Raw genomic sequence first — 16,153 nt, 5'->3', positions numbered from 1 at the left:
AATTCAAGCCAGATTAGCAGATAACATCGAATCTCAAGATAAGGCAAAGAGAAATTATATGTCAAGATGAGTTGTGAAAATGACCTTAATTACGATTTCACTTAGCTCCAAGTTCATGGATTCTCTATGCAACCCAGTCCATGTGTCACTATTTTTCTTCATTAAAAGCACCCAATTATCCTCCTTTTTTATTTAATCAATTTTTCCACCAATCAAAAATTTATTTTCCCCGGTGAAAATCTTATTATATGCCTTAAAATCATGGAAACTCCATGTCCCAGCTGTGATAGATTCTTTTTCCTTAAAAGTCACCAAGTTAATTAATCCTTGTAGTCTTCAATCTTCATACATGTATAGAATTTTGTATATATAAGTTCTCATTCAAGAATGTTTCAAGTTTCATTGTGGTTGTGAGACATAGTTTGGGTGGTTTTCTTTGTTGGGTCTATTCCATATTTATGCACTCTCTTCTTCTTATCCTTCAAAACAAGAACTCTCATGTCCATGGGTGAAGGTGAAGAGCAACTGCTTCAAGCTCCAGTTTTAGCCTCTCTGACACAACAGGATAAACATAATGTAAAGCATGAAGATCAATGGATGATCATGGAAGGCGATGATGTTGATGATGATGATATTTATAACGCATCTTCACTTGATAATTCAAGTGATTCTGATGGATCCTCTTCTTCAACATCAGATGTGGTAGATGATGCATCGTCACCAATCTCAACCTTACTCTCTTCTTCAAATTCTAACAATGGTCCTTTGTTTGAATTCTCTGAGCTCATGGCTCATCTACCCATCAAGTAAGTATATTATACCAATGATCTTCATGTTATTAAAACTTTGTTTTAAGCTGCTTCTTGAATATTATTTTTAGGTTTTGTGTGAGGAGAAAAGATAATAATTAATTATTAATCCTGCCCTCATCTATATGCAGGAGAGGATTATCCAAATATTATCAAGGCAAGTCTCAATCTTTCACATCTCTATCAAGGGTAATGAGCATTGAAGACCTTCCAAAGAAGGAAACTCCTTATTATAGAAGGAAAATGAAGGCATCTAAGAGCTGTGGGAATAGATTGGATGCCCACAAACTATACACACATCCAAAGGCCATTATATCAAAGAAGGTCTCCAGAGTTTCTTTGTCTTCTTTATCTTTTCCAGGCAGAAGAGGCAGTTTTCTAAATAGCGGCACGCCTCCTCCAGCTCCGGTACAAAAGAAGTTTTAATGAATATTCATAAGTTGCTTGACTCGATGTAGATACAATCCATGAAAAAAAAAATTTTATTGTAGATTAAAAAGGAATTAATATTGAGATCTAGCCTATCATTTTGTAGACAATGCTTCGATGGGTTTTTGTTTTTTTTCTTTGTTTTTAATTAAAAAAAAATCATAGCTTTCCTTGAGTTGAGGCACTCCAATCTACAAGAAAATTTTTATGTGCTCTTCAACAAGACGAAATTTTTAGGTAATAAACAAGTAGTGGGATTGAGCGCTGAGCAGGAAGAAAAGGATATCCATGAACATGAAAAGGATATCCACGTTCTTGTTTTATGTACTCTATTTTTTTGTACAATTAGATTAGGACTTGAATTTGAAACCTCATAGCCATTTAACTCGATTTTATTTATACATCAATCAGTAATAAAATAACTTGGTGTAGGAGGGGGGAGCGTGAGGCGAAATATCATCCATTAGAATCATATAAAATGCAACAGGTAATGCCCAGGAAAGATGGTGGAGTCACAATAATCTCACTTAAATACCACCTTTTTAGACAGCATTTTCTAGACATGCACTTCAGACAATCCTAATAGGATCAAACCACTGGTAAGTACCGTCTTTCCATAACACTACTACGGTATTAAGGATTTATGCCACGCAGGCATAGATAGATAGGAGTCGCCACCCAGGTAATAACAGGGACATATTCAGTGTTTCTTTCGAGGGTCATGGATGGCAACTTACTCCCTACAGAGTTTCCATAACCGTCATTACCATAGCCCAATGTTTAGGTTCGAAATAGTAGATACGTAAGAAGAAGGTGTTAGGCACCCCTTACGCCTAGTCTAACCTCGTTAATTCGAGTAGCAGTCATCTACTAATGTTTCTAAAAGTCTTGTTTATTATTCATTTATTAAACTCCATCCTAAAAAATGCAATTCTAATCCTACACACGCAAGTAATTCACAAAATGGTTGTTGTTTACAAACAATTTTCATACACAAGTAATTCCTATCTATATGGTTATTAATTATTTAAATGATATTTACCAGATGACTAAAATTAATTTATTATTGAGAATTTAATTTACAAACAAATTCAATTTCAAATAACCCTACATTTCTATTTAACATAATTAATTAATCTTCACTAAGTTACCCTAAGAATAATTGAACTAAGTTAATTATGTACATGCGTAATTTATTCTAATATCACATAAGGCCCAAATAATGACAACCTAATAAAGATTTCTAGTATGCAAATTTATTTTATAATTAGCAAGTATTAAATTAAATTTATTTTACATGCCAATGTTAGTTTAATTTACAAATAAGATTAATTTTAATTTACGAAGTATTTATTTAAATTAATTACATGCAAACGTCAGTTAAATTAAAAATAAAGTTAATTTTAATTTACCAAATAAAAATCCTATTATTACTACAATTTCATGCCAATGGTTATTCTAGAAATTTAGGATTACTTACTTGTTAGTAATTGCAGTTGCCATTGGGGCAAGCTACCCTTAAAAAAGGGTATTCTCTTCTAGTATGGCAATGATATCCCTAGCTTACTCCCGTTTAGCTCCATGTAAGCTCCACGCAAATGCCCTCTTTGGTACTTACCTTAGAGCTACTTACCAATTTTGTTTGTAATAAAAAATAAAGAAAATAAAAGAAATAAAGAAAATAAGAAAATATTAATAACAATTTACATTGGATTCTAACTCTAGTCTCCTAAAGGGTTAAGATTCCTAATTAGTTACAACTACCTAAGGGTCCACATCTTCTAACATATTCCAAACACTTCATAATACTTCTTGAATTAAAAAAGCACAGAAAAATAGATCAAATATCAATTGGAAACCAAGAAAATACAAGAACATGCATAAACATATAATTTTTAAATTCTGGCAGATTGATAGTAGTAAGAAATTTGATTTTTAAAAAATAGTTAGACAAGCCTAAAAATTATGAAAAAATTACAGAAGATAGCCAAATGGTCTACACAAATTGTAACTTTTTCCAGTAACAAAATCGCACTACTTTTTTGTAAAATTCATAACTCACCAACCATAACAGATATGAATGCGAAACTAATTGGAAGATTCACAAGATTCCAAACTTAATTTTAGACACTAGATTTACACAAAAATATTAAGAAACAAGGGAGATATGGGCTCCACAAGTCGGGTATCCTACAAATCGGATTTTACAGGAACCCTAACTTCAAACAGCCATAACTTACAAAAATATTAAAGCTTTTTTAGTGATTCTTGAGCCTAAAATTAATAGAATTTCATGTAGAATATGAATATAATTTTTACAAATTTTTTACAGATTCGGAAAATAACGAAAAATAATAAAAATAAGAGAGGGGAAGGGGAAGGCACCAATAGGAAGTGAGTAAGAGGTGTGGCAGGGTTTGAAGTCCTAGTGTGATAAGGTTCAGATAACTTAAACAACCGACCAATATGAAGAGAGTGAGTGGGATATGGGTGAGGTGTTCCAACCAATAGTAAGAGAGATAAAAGGGATGGCACCAATAGAGTGAGGAAGAGAGTGGGGCTAAAAGGGGAGAGAGAGTTTGTATAAAAGAGGGATAGAGAAAAAAATATTTGCTTATTTTAATTTTTAAAAAATAAATTAAATATGTCCTATTTAAAATTCATAACTAGACTTTCTTATACCTTAAACTCAATTAGGTCCATTTAAGAACTACCCATATTAAATTTAAACAAAACAAAATTTTATTTAAATTAAATTAATTTCCCAAAAAAACATATATTTTTTTTTAAAATCATGCTACGAAATTAATAATTCTGTTTCATGCCTCCAATTACATCTTACAATTATATAATTTTTTCATCATCACATACTCATAATAAATCACAAAATAAGGGTCTACACTTGATTATCATCAGTAATAAATCTATTAGCAAATGGAATCCACCTTCATTCATTACAAGATAATGATAGGAAACCCTAATTATTGGTGGGGAAAGCATTACAAAGAAAATAGACAATATTCTTGTGAGAGGAAGTGGGCTGCAAAATGAAACAACAGAGAAAAGCTGTTTCATATGAAGCAGGCTCAGTAGAAATAATCAGGGAGATGCAATTGGACGATTGCGAATCCTGCTTGATCGTCTCAGAGGAGTTGTTACCAGTACTTTATTGACTTCTCCATCTCCTCCCTCCTGCTTCAACACAAGCAAGAAACGTAAAAATATTAATGAACTTCTATTATCCAAGCATAAAATGCACGTGTTATGAAACAGGTGAATGATAGACAAGGAAAGTTCTTGTCACTTACCTCTTTCTTCACAATTTTCTTCTCATCAGTGTATGAAGGCAAATTAATTTTTGAGATCTGTGATAAAGCTGGCTGCACACGAACAGGAAGTGAATTAGCCTTGCTGCCTATACCTTTCTCCATGGACACGGAATAACTGCTCACTTCACTCTCTATCATTCTGCTTTTCACGCCACAGCTCCTGAGAGAGCTGCTCATCTCTCCCACCACAAGCTCACCAAGCAACTCAATTGTTGGCGCTCGGCTTTCATATGTTTGTTTGGAATCTTCTTCCAGTGAATTAATCAGAGACATGGAGTTGGCAAATGAAACAGGATGTTCAATGTGCTTATCCATGTCTTCTTCATTAGCAAGCAGTGAGCAGCATTTCTCTGCTATCACAGAGTCCAAACAAGGCTCAACAACTGGATGAGAGTCCTTGCTTGCATTTCTGTTCTTTCTAAAGTGAAGAACCAATACCAGAAATGCTACAATCGAAGAAAAGACAGAAAACCCAATGACAGCTTTCAGAATTGATTCAGTTTCCAAGTGTTTGATAAGCCCCTCATTTGGAGTAAGAACTTCATGGACATCATAATCATCAGTGATATTCCCAATTCCACCCATTTCCCTATCAAAGATTTCTTCTTTAATTGGCTCATGCACCATCTCATTTTCCTTCTCAAGAGTATTAGGAACACTTGATTCATTTGTTAGGGGCATTTGAATCACTTCAACAGCTTCCGGTCCCTGCAACTCAGAATTTGCAGCCACCTCATTAGAAACCTCTCCTATTCTTGCCATTTCAAGATCACTAGCATCTGCACTTTCTCCTGCTTGTACCTTGAAAACCTCGTCTACTATTCCCTTCTCTCCAAGATCGCTGGCATCTGCACTTTCTTCCCCTTCTCTAAACTCATCTACTACTCCTTCCTCTTCATCTTCAACCATCTCTAGAACTTTGACTTCTCCATTTCTTATCTCCATCACTTCATTCAACCCATCACTGTGTTCAGTTTCTCCGATCTTTACATCTTCAATCATCTCTTCTTCCTCAATTCCATCTATATCAATAAAACTCATTTGTGTTCCTTCTCTGTCAACCAATAAGTACTTTCCACTCTCAAGACTCATCACAAATTCATGTATATGACCTTGTATCATATGATACCCATCCTTAAGACCCATAACTGCTTGTACAACAGGTGGAGGTGTGGGAGAGTTCATAGAGGAAATATATAAAGTAGAAAACACCAAAACAGTCAACAAGACCAAAATTTTTAGTATTCCTCTAAAACCCCAACCTCCTTCCTCACATACCTCCTCAAATTCATCTTCACTTTCATCCATCAATTCACTTTCTTGCTTCACATTAGCGTCATTAAAACCAGTAGCCAAAGAACCACAAGAACTAGCCAAGTTAGCTTCACTATTAATGCCCTTCTCTGTCTTCAACGAACCATTTCCAACAATGGTTAACCCATCATCATTGCCTTCTTTCGCCTGATTTTCTCTTCTAAGAAATAATTCCTGGCGCCTGTTAGGCTTATAGCGGAGAAATTTAGGCCTTGGAGAGAGATAATTAGTTAAGGGGTCATAAGGCCCTGATGACAAATCATCAACAAGAACATTTTGCTCATTATCATCAAATTCAGTACTAGAAGTGGCTTTTGAATCAAGACTTGCGGGCGTTTTTTGGAGAGAGTTATCCAGAGACTCATTCCTTTCGGCTAAGATTTTCTTTCTTGGAGGATTGGCTTTTGAAGCTGCAGAAATTGTTGGTGACATATAGTGCTTTGTTGTTGGTTTCTTTGAGTTTTGCACATTTACTCCCATTTCTTCATAGCTTTCCTCATTCTCATCTGCACCTATACATTACAAAGCAACTTTCTTGGTACAAAATACTATTTCCATTTCTCATTTGGTTGCTTGACATATCAAATAAAATAAAAGAAAGAAAATACTTTAGCCAGATTCTTACTATTTTCTTCTTTAATTTTTCAATATTCCTTGCTCCAAAACCAAACAGAAAAACAGAAGGAAAAGAGACTTACCTTTGGAGATTGAAGGGTGCTTAATTGCAGTCGATGATGACGGACCGTTCTTATCAACAACATCCATTCTCATAGCTCTGAATGAAACAAGGATTTTTTTTTTTTTTTTCTATCTTCTAGTTGATCTTTTGGAGGGAGAGAGTAGTTTGGATAGAATGATCAGAGAAAGTGAATTGATCAAATGACCGTTGGGAGGCGAATCGCGTTGAAAACTATACTATTTATTTAAAATTTTGAATTCCCGTTTTCTTTTGACCGTTGGAGGGTGTCAGTTTGTAACGGGTAATTTTTAGAGCTTATCGTTCATGAGGCCTGGCCCATTTAATATAGTTTAAAACAATAGGTCTCGAACCCATCTTTGGTATAGTGTAGAAAAATAAATGGCCCATGCAGGTCTCGAACCTGCGACCTTCGCGTTATTAGCACGACGCTCTAACCAACTGAGCTAATAGGCCAATATGTTCTTTTTATTCCACATATAAATTATAACTTTAAAAGGTTGGTGGCAAGTGACTATAATAATTCTCAAGCACTAATTAGCGCTTAGCACATGAGGAAATCCAGAGTAATTAAACAAATAAACCATAATTTAGACCACCCCTAATGTTGTTGCTCCAAGAATTTCAATAATGTCCATCCTTCCCGAAATCTCAAAGCCCAAAGCCAAAGTCCAAGATGGTCAAAGAGGGACTTTTCAACTTGTTCTTAGTTTTAAATTTTCCATCCAATTGCATTTAATCATGGCATCGAAATAACGACATTAATGGATGGAAATTCATGTTTATTATTATTATTAAATTTTCTTTGAAATGTTTTAAGAGTATATTAATTAGAATTATTTTTAAAATATTTTATGACAAAATTAAATGTTAATTGATAAAGAAGGAAAGATTAATTTAAAAAAAAAAAAGGAGACTGCAATCTTTATCAACCAAAAATTCATATTATGTTTAAATCTAATTTTTTTAAAAAAAATCATATAATTTAATATTTTTCATTTTAATGATTCAATTTTATTAAAAAAATAAATTTTTTATATTTAGGCCTAAAATTAATTAAATTAATTTTTTATAAAATTAATTTTATTATTTAATTAATTAAAGATATGAGATAAATTAATAAAAAGTAGATAAATATCAGAGATGATGAGAAATTTAAAGGAATTATAAGCAGTGGGCAGATAAACTTCCATATTCTTTCATGTAGATAGATGGTAACATAAAAGGTTCCAACTTTTCAATCCAACCACGCAATCAGACCGAAATTATTTTTTTAAAGGAAAAAATTATTTTATTAATGGATTTAATTGCAATATAACAATGCTAAATTATAAAATATTAATTTAATAAAAATTATCTTTTAAGTAATAATATGCTAGATGACAGAATATTTTTTTGAAATTACCTGTTATGTAAATACAAAATTTGACTAAAATAATGCTTTAAAGTTAGTCCTAATCTCATTTGCACACTCCCTTTTTCAAAATTAGATGTTTCAAATTACGAATCATTAGCAGACTAACCCTAGATTTGGATAAACTAATCTAGGATTGTAACTACGATTAGTATGACGAAAGCAAAGGCGTTTGAATCAAACACATAACAGCTCCATAAAGAAGAGATTCCTAAAAACAAAAAGACTGCATAAAGAAATTGAAATTTCAGTGTTTGAATCAGAAGAGACACAATTGTGTAATCACTTTGCTTAATCTTTTGTTAGTTATTATTTCTTTTCAAACATTGGGGAGATGCTTCCTAGCATTTTCCTTATCACTGAAGGGCATATTTGGCATATGAAAAATTTACAATTTGAATCTTATCTAGTTATATGAGATATGCTGTACTAATTAATTAGTTCTTTTAAAATAATTACTATTTTTACTTTTATGAAAACATTTTTAATGAGGAGATTGTATGTATTTTTAATTAAAATATTTGATATTTGAGTATGATTGTGATAAAAATAAATATATATATATATATATATATATAGAGAGAGATGTGATTTATAAAAATTTATTATGAATTTGCACATAAAAAATAGAAAATAAATGAGTCAGAGATTATTATGGATATTCAAACAGAAAATTCTCGTACGCTTAAATTAAAAATAATATAATAAAATATGTAAGATTAATTAGGAGAAAATTGTATCTCTGCAATTGAGAGAATTAAATTAAAGTAAAATTCAAAATATCGGATAAGATAACATATTTATCTTTAAAAGATAAAGTTAAGATATTTAAAGATAAAGTTAATTAAGATACTTGTCATTAGATTGACCAAAAATATACATTGGAATATTTTTAGGGTGATATTTTATCATATAGTAATTTTTTTTATATTATGTTATAATTAATTTTCAATTAATGTATTTTAAAAATAAATAAAATATTAAATTTTGATTTATGATAATTTTTGTCCATTTATTTATTTTTATCAATTTTAATAATTAATTATATAATTAAAAAAATAATAAGAGAATAAAGTGTTAAAAATAATAAAAAAGAAATAAACATATTCACAATGATAAAAGTCAAAGTGAAAAATAGTTTATTTTAAGCGTTATTAATATATTTTTATTATTTATTAACAATAAAATTATAAAAAGAATGGATAAATGAAAATATATATGGAATTAAAATATATAAATAATTTCTTATGTTTTAAAATAAAAAAAATTTAAACATTAATTATAATATAACATAACGAAAAAAACATAACACATCCATAAAATTATAATACACTAAAACAATAAAATGAGTACAAATACAACATTCCATCCATCGCGAATAACATGGGACTCGCTTGTGATTAGAAGTACAGGAAGAGGGCAATGTTGGGATCATAAATTATTGTCTGAGGAGGCAAAACATAGAGTGGAGGCCTTATCTCCCGCAGAACGAAGAAATCGGCACATGGATGATTCAGGGCATATAACATAAAATAATAATTATATTAAAAAAATGGCCCAATTATCTAAAGTGCCCCTCCTATCATAATCATATGACCTTTTAGCCATCTAAGAGGAAAACTATGTGCTGGTAAAGTATGGCAATGATGATAAAACCATCTACCCATCCATCCATCAAACATATCAAAATCATTTTATTTAGTTGTATTGAAATCTAACACTCACTTAACCTGATTTTCTGATTTCCCTTTAAAAAAAAATCAACAATTAAAGTAAATGAACATACAACAAGATGTGGGGGGTCCATAGTTGTCATCATTGTACATACTGCTCCATCAACTTCTAGACTTTTAGCACAAACTAAGGTCACCTATGAAATTTCTTGGATTTCCTTTCTCATGATCATGGCATTACGCATTCTTTTTTGTTTTTTAATTTCTGTTGTCCTATTCTCTTTGTAGAAAGAGCTATCACAAGGGTATTATGATATCTATAAGATGAAACATAGGAGAATCAAGAGATATGATTAAACTATACCCTATGATTTTAAATTTTGAAAAGTAAATCCCAAGTCCCAACAATAAAGGCTGCCTTGATTGCCATGAAGCAGCTTCATGGAAGTTTCATAGCAGGCAAGCGTATGAATTTGAATTTCTTTTTTTTTTTTTAAAAAAAATCCATATCTGACTATTTTCTTAGATACATTAAAATACTTTTCAAGTCCATATTTTTTTATTCTTTGTAGGGGAAATGCGAATTTACAATTCTTGATTTCAAATCCAAGCTCAGAGTTGAACATAACAAGAAAAGCAGCTCCCACTTCATTTGATAAGGCAAAGGTCAACATGAACTGTTGAAAAGAATTTACACAAACCACTCTTTGATCTATCCTAATGGTTGTCAACATTAGTTGAAGAGAAAAGCCTAAAAGAACTTGTGTTGCTTCAATTTTTACATTTTGAATTGATTTCTGGATAGGATGTCTTTGTTTAAGAAACCTGTTAAAAATCTAGACCTTCATCAACTTGATAACATGATCTCTGCATTCTAACACTGCTTATGCTATTTCTTGCTACCATTATTTCATTGAGTGAAAGCCTCTTCTTTTGCCCTGGCTCTGGCCGTTGCTTTGGAGCACTGTGAGACCTCAATTTGGCCCTGAAGGATTGTGTGTTTGCCATATAATTAGGGAAGTTTGAATAAGGCCTAAAGTAACTGTCTCCACAAACGATCTTGGCTGGTGTAGCAGGGGCATTTGACCGGATAGAGTTTGAAAACCTTGGAGTGATATGGGCTGTGGAGAACCTACATTCTTCACCAGTGAGGTACCAATCAAAATCTTGGCGATTTTTGTAATTGGGTATGGTGATTCGAGCTGGAATCGAACATGAAAGAGGTGATGAGATTGCCTAGTAAGGGAATTCTTCATCACATTCTGATAATGCAGCAGTGATTCTACGAGATCTTGATCTTGGTTTGTATGTGTTAATTTTAACTATTTTTAGGCTTTCATCAAATGCATTCATTTCGTAAGATGCATACAACCCTTCGCTGTGGATTCACTTCTTGCACCATCAAATCTTTCCTGAAAATGGAAAAAAACACGAGTGAACCCATTTTTTCAATGAAAAGATTGGACTTCATACAAGTTTGCAAAACAGGATCTTACGATTGATTTCCGTGGTCGATTTTTAGGTTGAAATATGTTCTCCTTTTTTACAGAACGACGAGCACGTTGGGATCTAACCGAAGTTTGAGCTCTCATAAGAGCATGCATACTGTGAAGAGTAGCAGCAAACCGCTTTCGGACCAGATAGCCTCTAACAAGCGCCTGTATCTTAACTAGTCCTTTCAATGCTCGAAGAGCTTTTCGAGCCTGAGATGGTTAACCAACACTGACCTCATTAGGAGTAATAACGAGTCAATTCACAAAACATAAACAGAAAGCAGAACACAAGCAAGTGAAACCAATTTAACCAGAAAAAGACAACTCTAGTTGAAGTAGGATTTAGCACTCACTGTTCAATTGAAGCATTATAATTAAAACAGAAAGCAGAGGGACCAAGGGAAAAACAGGAAAAAAGAGTTTCAAAATTCATGGCCAACAAGTCAAAAGAAAGTTGAAAACATAAGTATAGTTACCTTGACCCTAAAGCACATAATTACTGTTTCATTACCTTTTCAATCTACTTCCCCTAGCGAACACAGGGAAGTAAAGAAAATAGAAAGTACTTACATAAAATAAACTAAAAGCAAAGGCACATTACCATGTCAACTGGAAAGTTAAAAAAATATATAGAGTCTACTAATTTATTAGCATTTGAATCTGTGTTTCTAGCTTTTGAGAAGAGATGTAGAGTAAGATTTAAGAAATGTACTGTTTCATTCATTACCCTTGGTGTGTGTTTCCTGCTTTTATAGCAGAGATGAAAGCAAGGATCAAGAAAAACTTTTGTACCATTTCCAGTGCAATGTAAAATACTGCAATATGACATGTCTAGAAACATTTCGTTACTGGGAAAGAAAAACACACAAATCTAATCAAGAAGAGCAGAAACAACAATAATGTAAAAATACCCAGATGAGAATATCAACTTTTTGAACTTGATCTGAACCCACCCATGCAAAGAAAATTAAAATCAATTTTAATAATTTATATTTCACTTATGACTTACCAAAAAGCCTCTGAAAACAGTTTGAACTTTGATTGCAGCCCACCTCTCCCTCCCACCACCAAACAATGTCCCTCTGCCATTGCTGGTCAGCCTCACTGCCGCCACCGCTGCCTGTGCTACAGCCGCTACGGCGTCGACCGCTGCAGCCGTGGCAGCTGCCACCATTATTGCGTGTTTGTTCTGCTCTCTTTCTGTCTCAGCAAGGTAGCATCTGAGCCAGGCAACATCTTTTACCTGAAGGTTCTCAGGAATCTGAGGGATCAAACTGTTATCCCTTCCTGAATTGCCAAAACTCCATCTTTTTTTCTCTCTCTTTTCGCTTGAAATTGAACTTGAAGTGTCACCAACATTGTCTCTTTCTTTCTCTTTATCTTTCTTCATCCCCAAGAAGCCCTTTAGCCACCTTGCAGCTTTACCCATCTTGTCTAGATTTCTGTCTCGCTCACTACAACTTCAATAATCTCACAAAGACAACCAATGCATTAAAGTCCAGAAAAAGAAAACCAATGCATTAAAGTCCAGAATGGCAAAAATTTTAAAATGAAAAGGAACAAAAAAAACAAAAACTAGAGAGAGGCAACGTGTTAAAGCTGAGTAAAGAATATGGTTCTTAAATGGCGAAACAAGAGAGGGAAATAGAATGTGAAGCACTGAAACAAAGAACACAACTGGAGATGGTGGCTAATGAGAGATTGCGTATTTTACTCTTATTTTGACGTGAGAGAACTAGGCAGGGAATAAAAGAGCATCGAAGGAATAGCAGAGAGAGAGAGAACAAAATGTATGTTTCAAAAACTGAAAACAAGAACCCAAATGTGGGTTTATATAGAGGAAAGCAGTACAAAATCTTCAGAATCTTTATAGGTTGCAAGCAGAGAAGTGAAAGGAGCAACGTGGGAGCAGCACCAATACCTTAAAAAAAATGGATAAAGATTAGGTTTTTTTTTCCATTCTTTTGAAAGGAAAATCTGACACAGCCTCGTGAAGAACTGTATTACAAGACAAAAAGATGTCACAGAAAGACACAGAGATTCAGACTAAAGAAAAATTAAACTAGAAATTAAAATATCAAAGGAAAAAGTGAAAACCAAGCAAAAAAAAATCAAAAAAATTATAAAACTTACCCAACTTCTCCAATTTGAAAAAACAAAAAGCGCCGGATTTTAACTTACCTATAAAGAAAATAGCTCCACTGCCATTTTCCCTCTTAAAAATGTTCTCACTTTCTTTGACCAGAAAATGTTATCTCCTTCTCTCTCTCTCTCTCTCTCTAACTTTTTGGGGCAAAAGTACAGTGAATATACCCCCATTACCCACTGATCATCCTGTAAGGCTCTTCACTTTTAAAACCCATTTCAGTATTTTTTCCTCTATCTCTCTTCACTTCAAATTTCTAAGCCAAATTGAATGGTACCCACTTTTTCTTTCGCTATCTTCTCTGCAAAGTATGATGAGTAGGCATTACACTAACCCTCTGCTTTTTATAGCTTCTTTTTGTCCCAGAGAATAAGCCAAACAGAAAAGCTGAGACTTCTCTTTCTCTGTTGGGTTAGAGAAGATCTTCTTCTATGATTTGTGGCTCAGCCTCTCTGCCATTGTTTATGCAGAGAAAATCTTTCAGTTTGGTGATTCAAATCAAAAAGGGTCCTTTTGCAAATGGGATTTGAAATTATGAGTTTGACTATAGCAGAATTCGAATCTTTTTGGGTAAATAAATAGAAAAAATGATGACCATAAAGATGAGAGAGAAACAAGAGAGCAGCCATTAATTTTCCTGATTCTTGGGATAGTAAAGTTCGTTGCCTATAAGATTAGCATGCATAGCAACGGTAGCTGGATTTTGGGCTCTTCAGTTCAGTGTTGACAGTTGGGTATTTGAAATTTTGATTGTGTATTTGAAAGTTTTTCAGTAGTGTTTTTTAAAATTTGAATTATCACGATTAAAGAAAATCCAACTTCAAAATTAAAATTTCGAGAAGGGTTTTCAATTCTGCAATGTTCAACATAAAATTCAGAAGTTTTTGCAATAACACATGCTAATTATTGAAAGAAGGGAAAAAAACATTAAAATTGTAATAATTCTAAAGCTAGACTGACAACAACTTGTGAAAATGAAAACTATTAAATGTGCTGCAAAAATGGAAATATAGAGATTGGCAGTTGTGAGTAGGATCCGTGTGAGCAAAGGAAGAACTCCAAATGGAATATTTTGCAAGATGATAGCAAATGTAGAGCTAAAGTAGGAGAGACTTTGCTCCATTCCTACTCACATGACATCATTTTCCGTTACAGCTAATTGCAAACCCAATAATCAATGCTGCCTTTTGCCTTCTGGACATCCTCGCATTCCTTTCCACCTCCTATGAATGGAAATGGGTATGCCATGGAAGAAAAGGCACATCTACTATGATTCATTTTTTATATCATTTAAAATAATGTATTTATTGATCAGTACGTAGAAATTCAACTTAAAGTGTCTAATTAAAATCATTAGGGTAACATTCTTTCAATAGGATGATAAAAAAAAATTATAAAATTATTAATTTTTCCTAAAATTTTACAAGACTCTAAAGTTTAGGCTTCATTTGGTTCAAAATAACTTACTTTTTGGAAAGTTTAATTTTTGGGAAATATTATATTTTCAAGGAAGTTATTTTTTAGGAAGTATAAATTGAATGCGTTTGATTAGTATATTAATTTTTGAAAAGTTAAAATATATTAATAAAACGTGACAATGAAAATTATATAAATATCCTTACTTTAAATATTAAATTCCCATTAAATATTTAATTCAATAGAATATATTCCATGATGCTCAAAAATTTAACTGACAGAATAATAAATAAAATGTAATAAATTTTTTTTATCAAAAAAATAATAAAAGTTCTTGGATTTAATTTAATTATTTTTTAATGCATATAGAAAAAAATATATCATTTTATTATTTTTTATAAATGCAAACACATTTCAATGAAGAAAAACCAGAGAAGAATAAAGTTGAAATAAATAATTTTATATCCAATAACTTCAAATTCCCCGTGTTAAGCTCAAAAATTACTCACTCTGGGATAGGATATTAGCTCTGGAAAGTTAAAAAAATAATGTAATCAAACCAGCAATTTTACACTTGTTGAGATTTAAAATTTCTTAGCAAAGTTACCCCAGCCAAACAAATCTTTAGTGTCCTGTTAAGATCCGATAAATTTCAATAATTGTCTCTAAACTTATATAGTTATAATAATACAATCCTTTAACTTTAAAATATAACATAAAACTCCCTAAACTTTTAAGTTTTGTACAATAAAATCTCTCTAACTTTCAATTACTGATTTTTCAATTAGAAATTGATGTTAATAGCTCCCACATGACACTTAGTTAATATTTTTCTCTCCCCTTTTATACAAAGTGTAAAATTATTCTGTTTATAGAGAGAAAAATGATTCAATTTACACATGGCTTAAGAGAGAGAAGAGAAATACTAACTAACCTCCATACTGAAACTGTCAAAGTCAGCGTCTAACTGAAAAACTAATAATTTGAGGTTAGAGAGATTTTACTGTATAAAATTTGAAAGTTGTTAATGTTTTATGTTATATTTTTAAATTGGAAGACTGTAATGTTACAACTAGATAAGTTTAATGACAGTTATCAAAATTTATCCTATTAAAATCTAATATACAGTAATAAAAAATATTTGTTATTTAAAAAAAAACTAGAAATATATTCTTAAAAAATTTTAAAATCTTAGCAAAGTCTAGTGCGGTATTTAACTTTAATTGATATCCTAAATTCAATATATGACCATGTCAACTATTACAATATTATTAATTTTTGTTTATTAATATTAATTATGTTTCATTATTATAATTAGAGAAAAATAACCCACAAAGAAGGCTTGGCTATTTTGATGCTATGAAAGGAGCTGGATTAGGCCCTGAGTTAGGCGGGAACACTCAGGGCCTGAGTAGCACAGGACCCATCCATAA

General features: G+C 32.1%; 2 protein-coding genes, 1 non-coding gene and 1 pseudogene across 4 annotated transcripts; 1 reads left to right on the top strand and 3 right to left on the bottom strand.

The window, feature by feature from the left end:
• The first annotated feature begins 223 nt into the window (after positions 1 to 223).
• On the top strand, positions 224 to 1,506 carry LOC110645720 (protein OXIDATIVE STRESS 3). Its single transcript, XM_021798956.2, has 2 exons — positions 224 to 806; positions 941 to 1,506. Exons 1-2 carry the CDS (start codon positions 499 to 501, stop codon positions 1,233 to 1,235), a joined length of 603 nt encoding a protein of 200 aa, XP_021654648.2. The 5' UTR covers positions 224 to 498; the 3' UTR covers positions 1,236 to 1,506.
• A 2,638-nt stretch (positions 1,507 to 4,144) lies between these two features.
• On the bottom strand, positions 4,145 to 6,832 carry LOC110645721 (uncharacterized). Of its 2 annotated transcripts, none has more exons than XM_058149030.1 (3): positions 6,580 to 6,832; positions 4,547 to 6,387; positions 4,145 to 4,430 (listed from the first exon to the last, which is right to left on the bottom strand). In XM_058149030.1, the coding sequence occupies exons 1-3, from the start codon at positions 6,650 to 6,652 to the stop codon at positions 4,338 to 4,340; spliced, it is 2,007 nt and encodes a 668-aa protein (XP_058005013.1). In that variant the 5' UTR covers positions 6,653 to 6,832; the 3' UTR covers positions 4,145 to 4,337. The 2 variants fall into 2 exon arrangements, with proteins under 2 accessions (XP_058005013.1, XP_058005012.1); XM_058149029.1 differs by having other exon boundaries at positions 4,547 to 6,393; positions 6,580 to 6,824.
• Positions 6,833 to 6,960: 128 nt separating this feature from the next.
• TRNAI-AAU (transfer RNA isoleucine (anticodon AAU)) lies at positions 6,961 to 7,034 on the bottom strand. Its single transcript has one exon. It is a non-coding gene; the product is annotated as a tRNA-Ile (tRNA).
• Positions 7,035 to 10,290: 3,256 nt separating this feature from the next.
• LOC110645725 (protein IQ-domain 26-like) lies at positions 10,291 to 14,260 on the bottom strand (annotated as a pseudogene).
• Positions 14,261 to 16,153: the final 1,893 nt, after the last annotated feature.

The sequence above is a fragment of the Hevea brasiliensis genome, chromosome 6, assembly GCF_030052815.1.
Source record: "Hevea brasiliensis isolate MT/VB/25A 57/8 chromosome 6, ASM3005281v1, whole genome shotgun sequence".
Classification (NCBI taxonomy): domain Eukaryota; kingdom Viridiplantae; phylum Streptophyta; class Magnoliopsida; order Malpighiales; family Euphorbiaceae; genus Hevea; species Hevea brasiliensis.
This window is presented reverse-complemented; position numbering and strand designations above follow the sequence as displayed.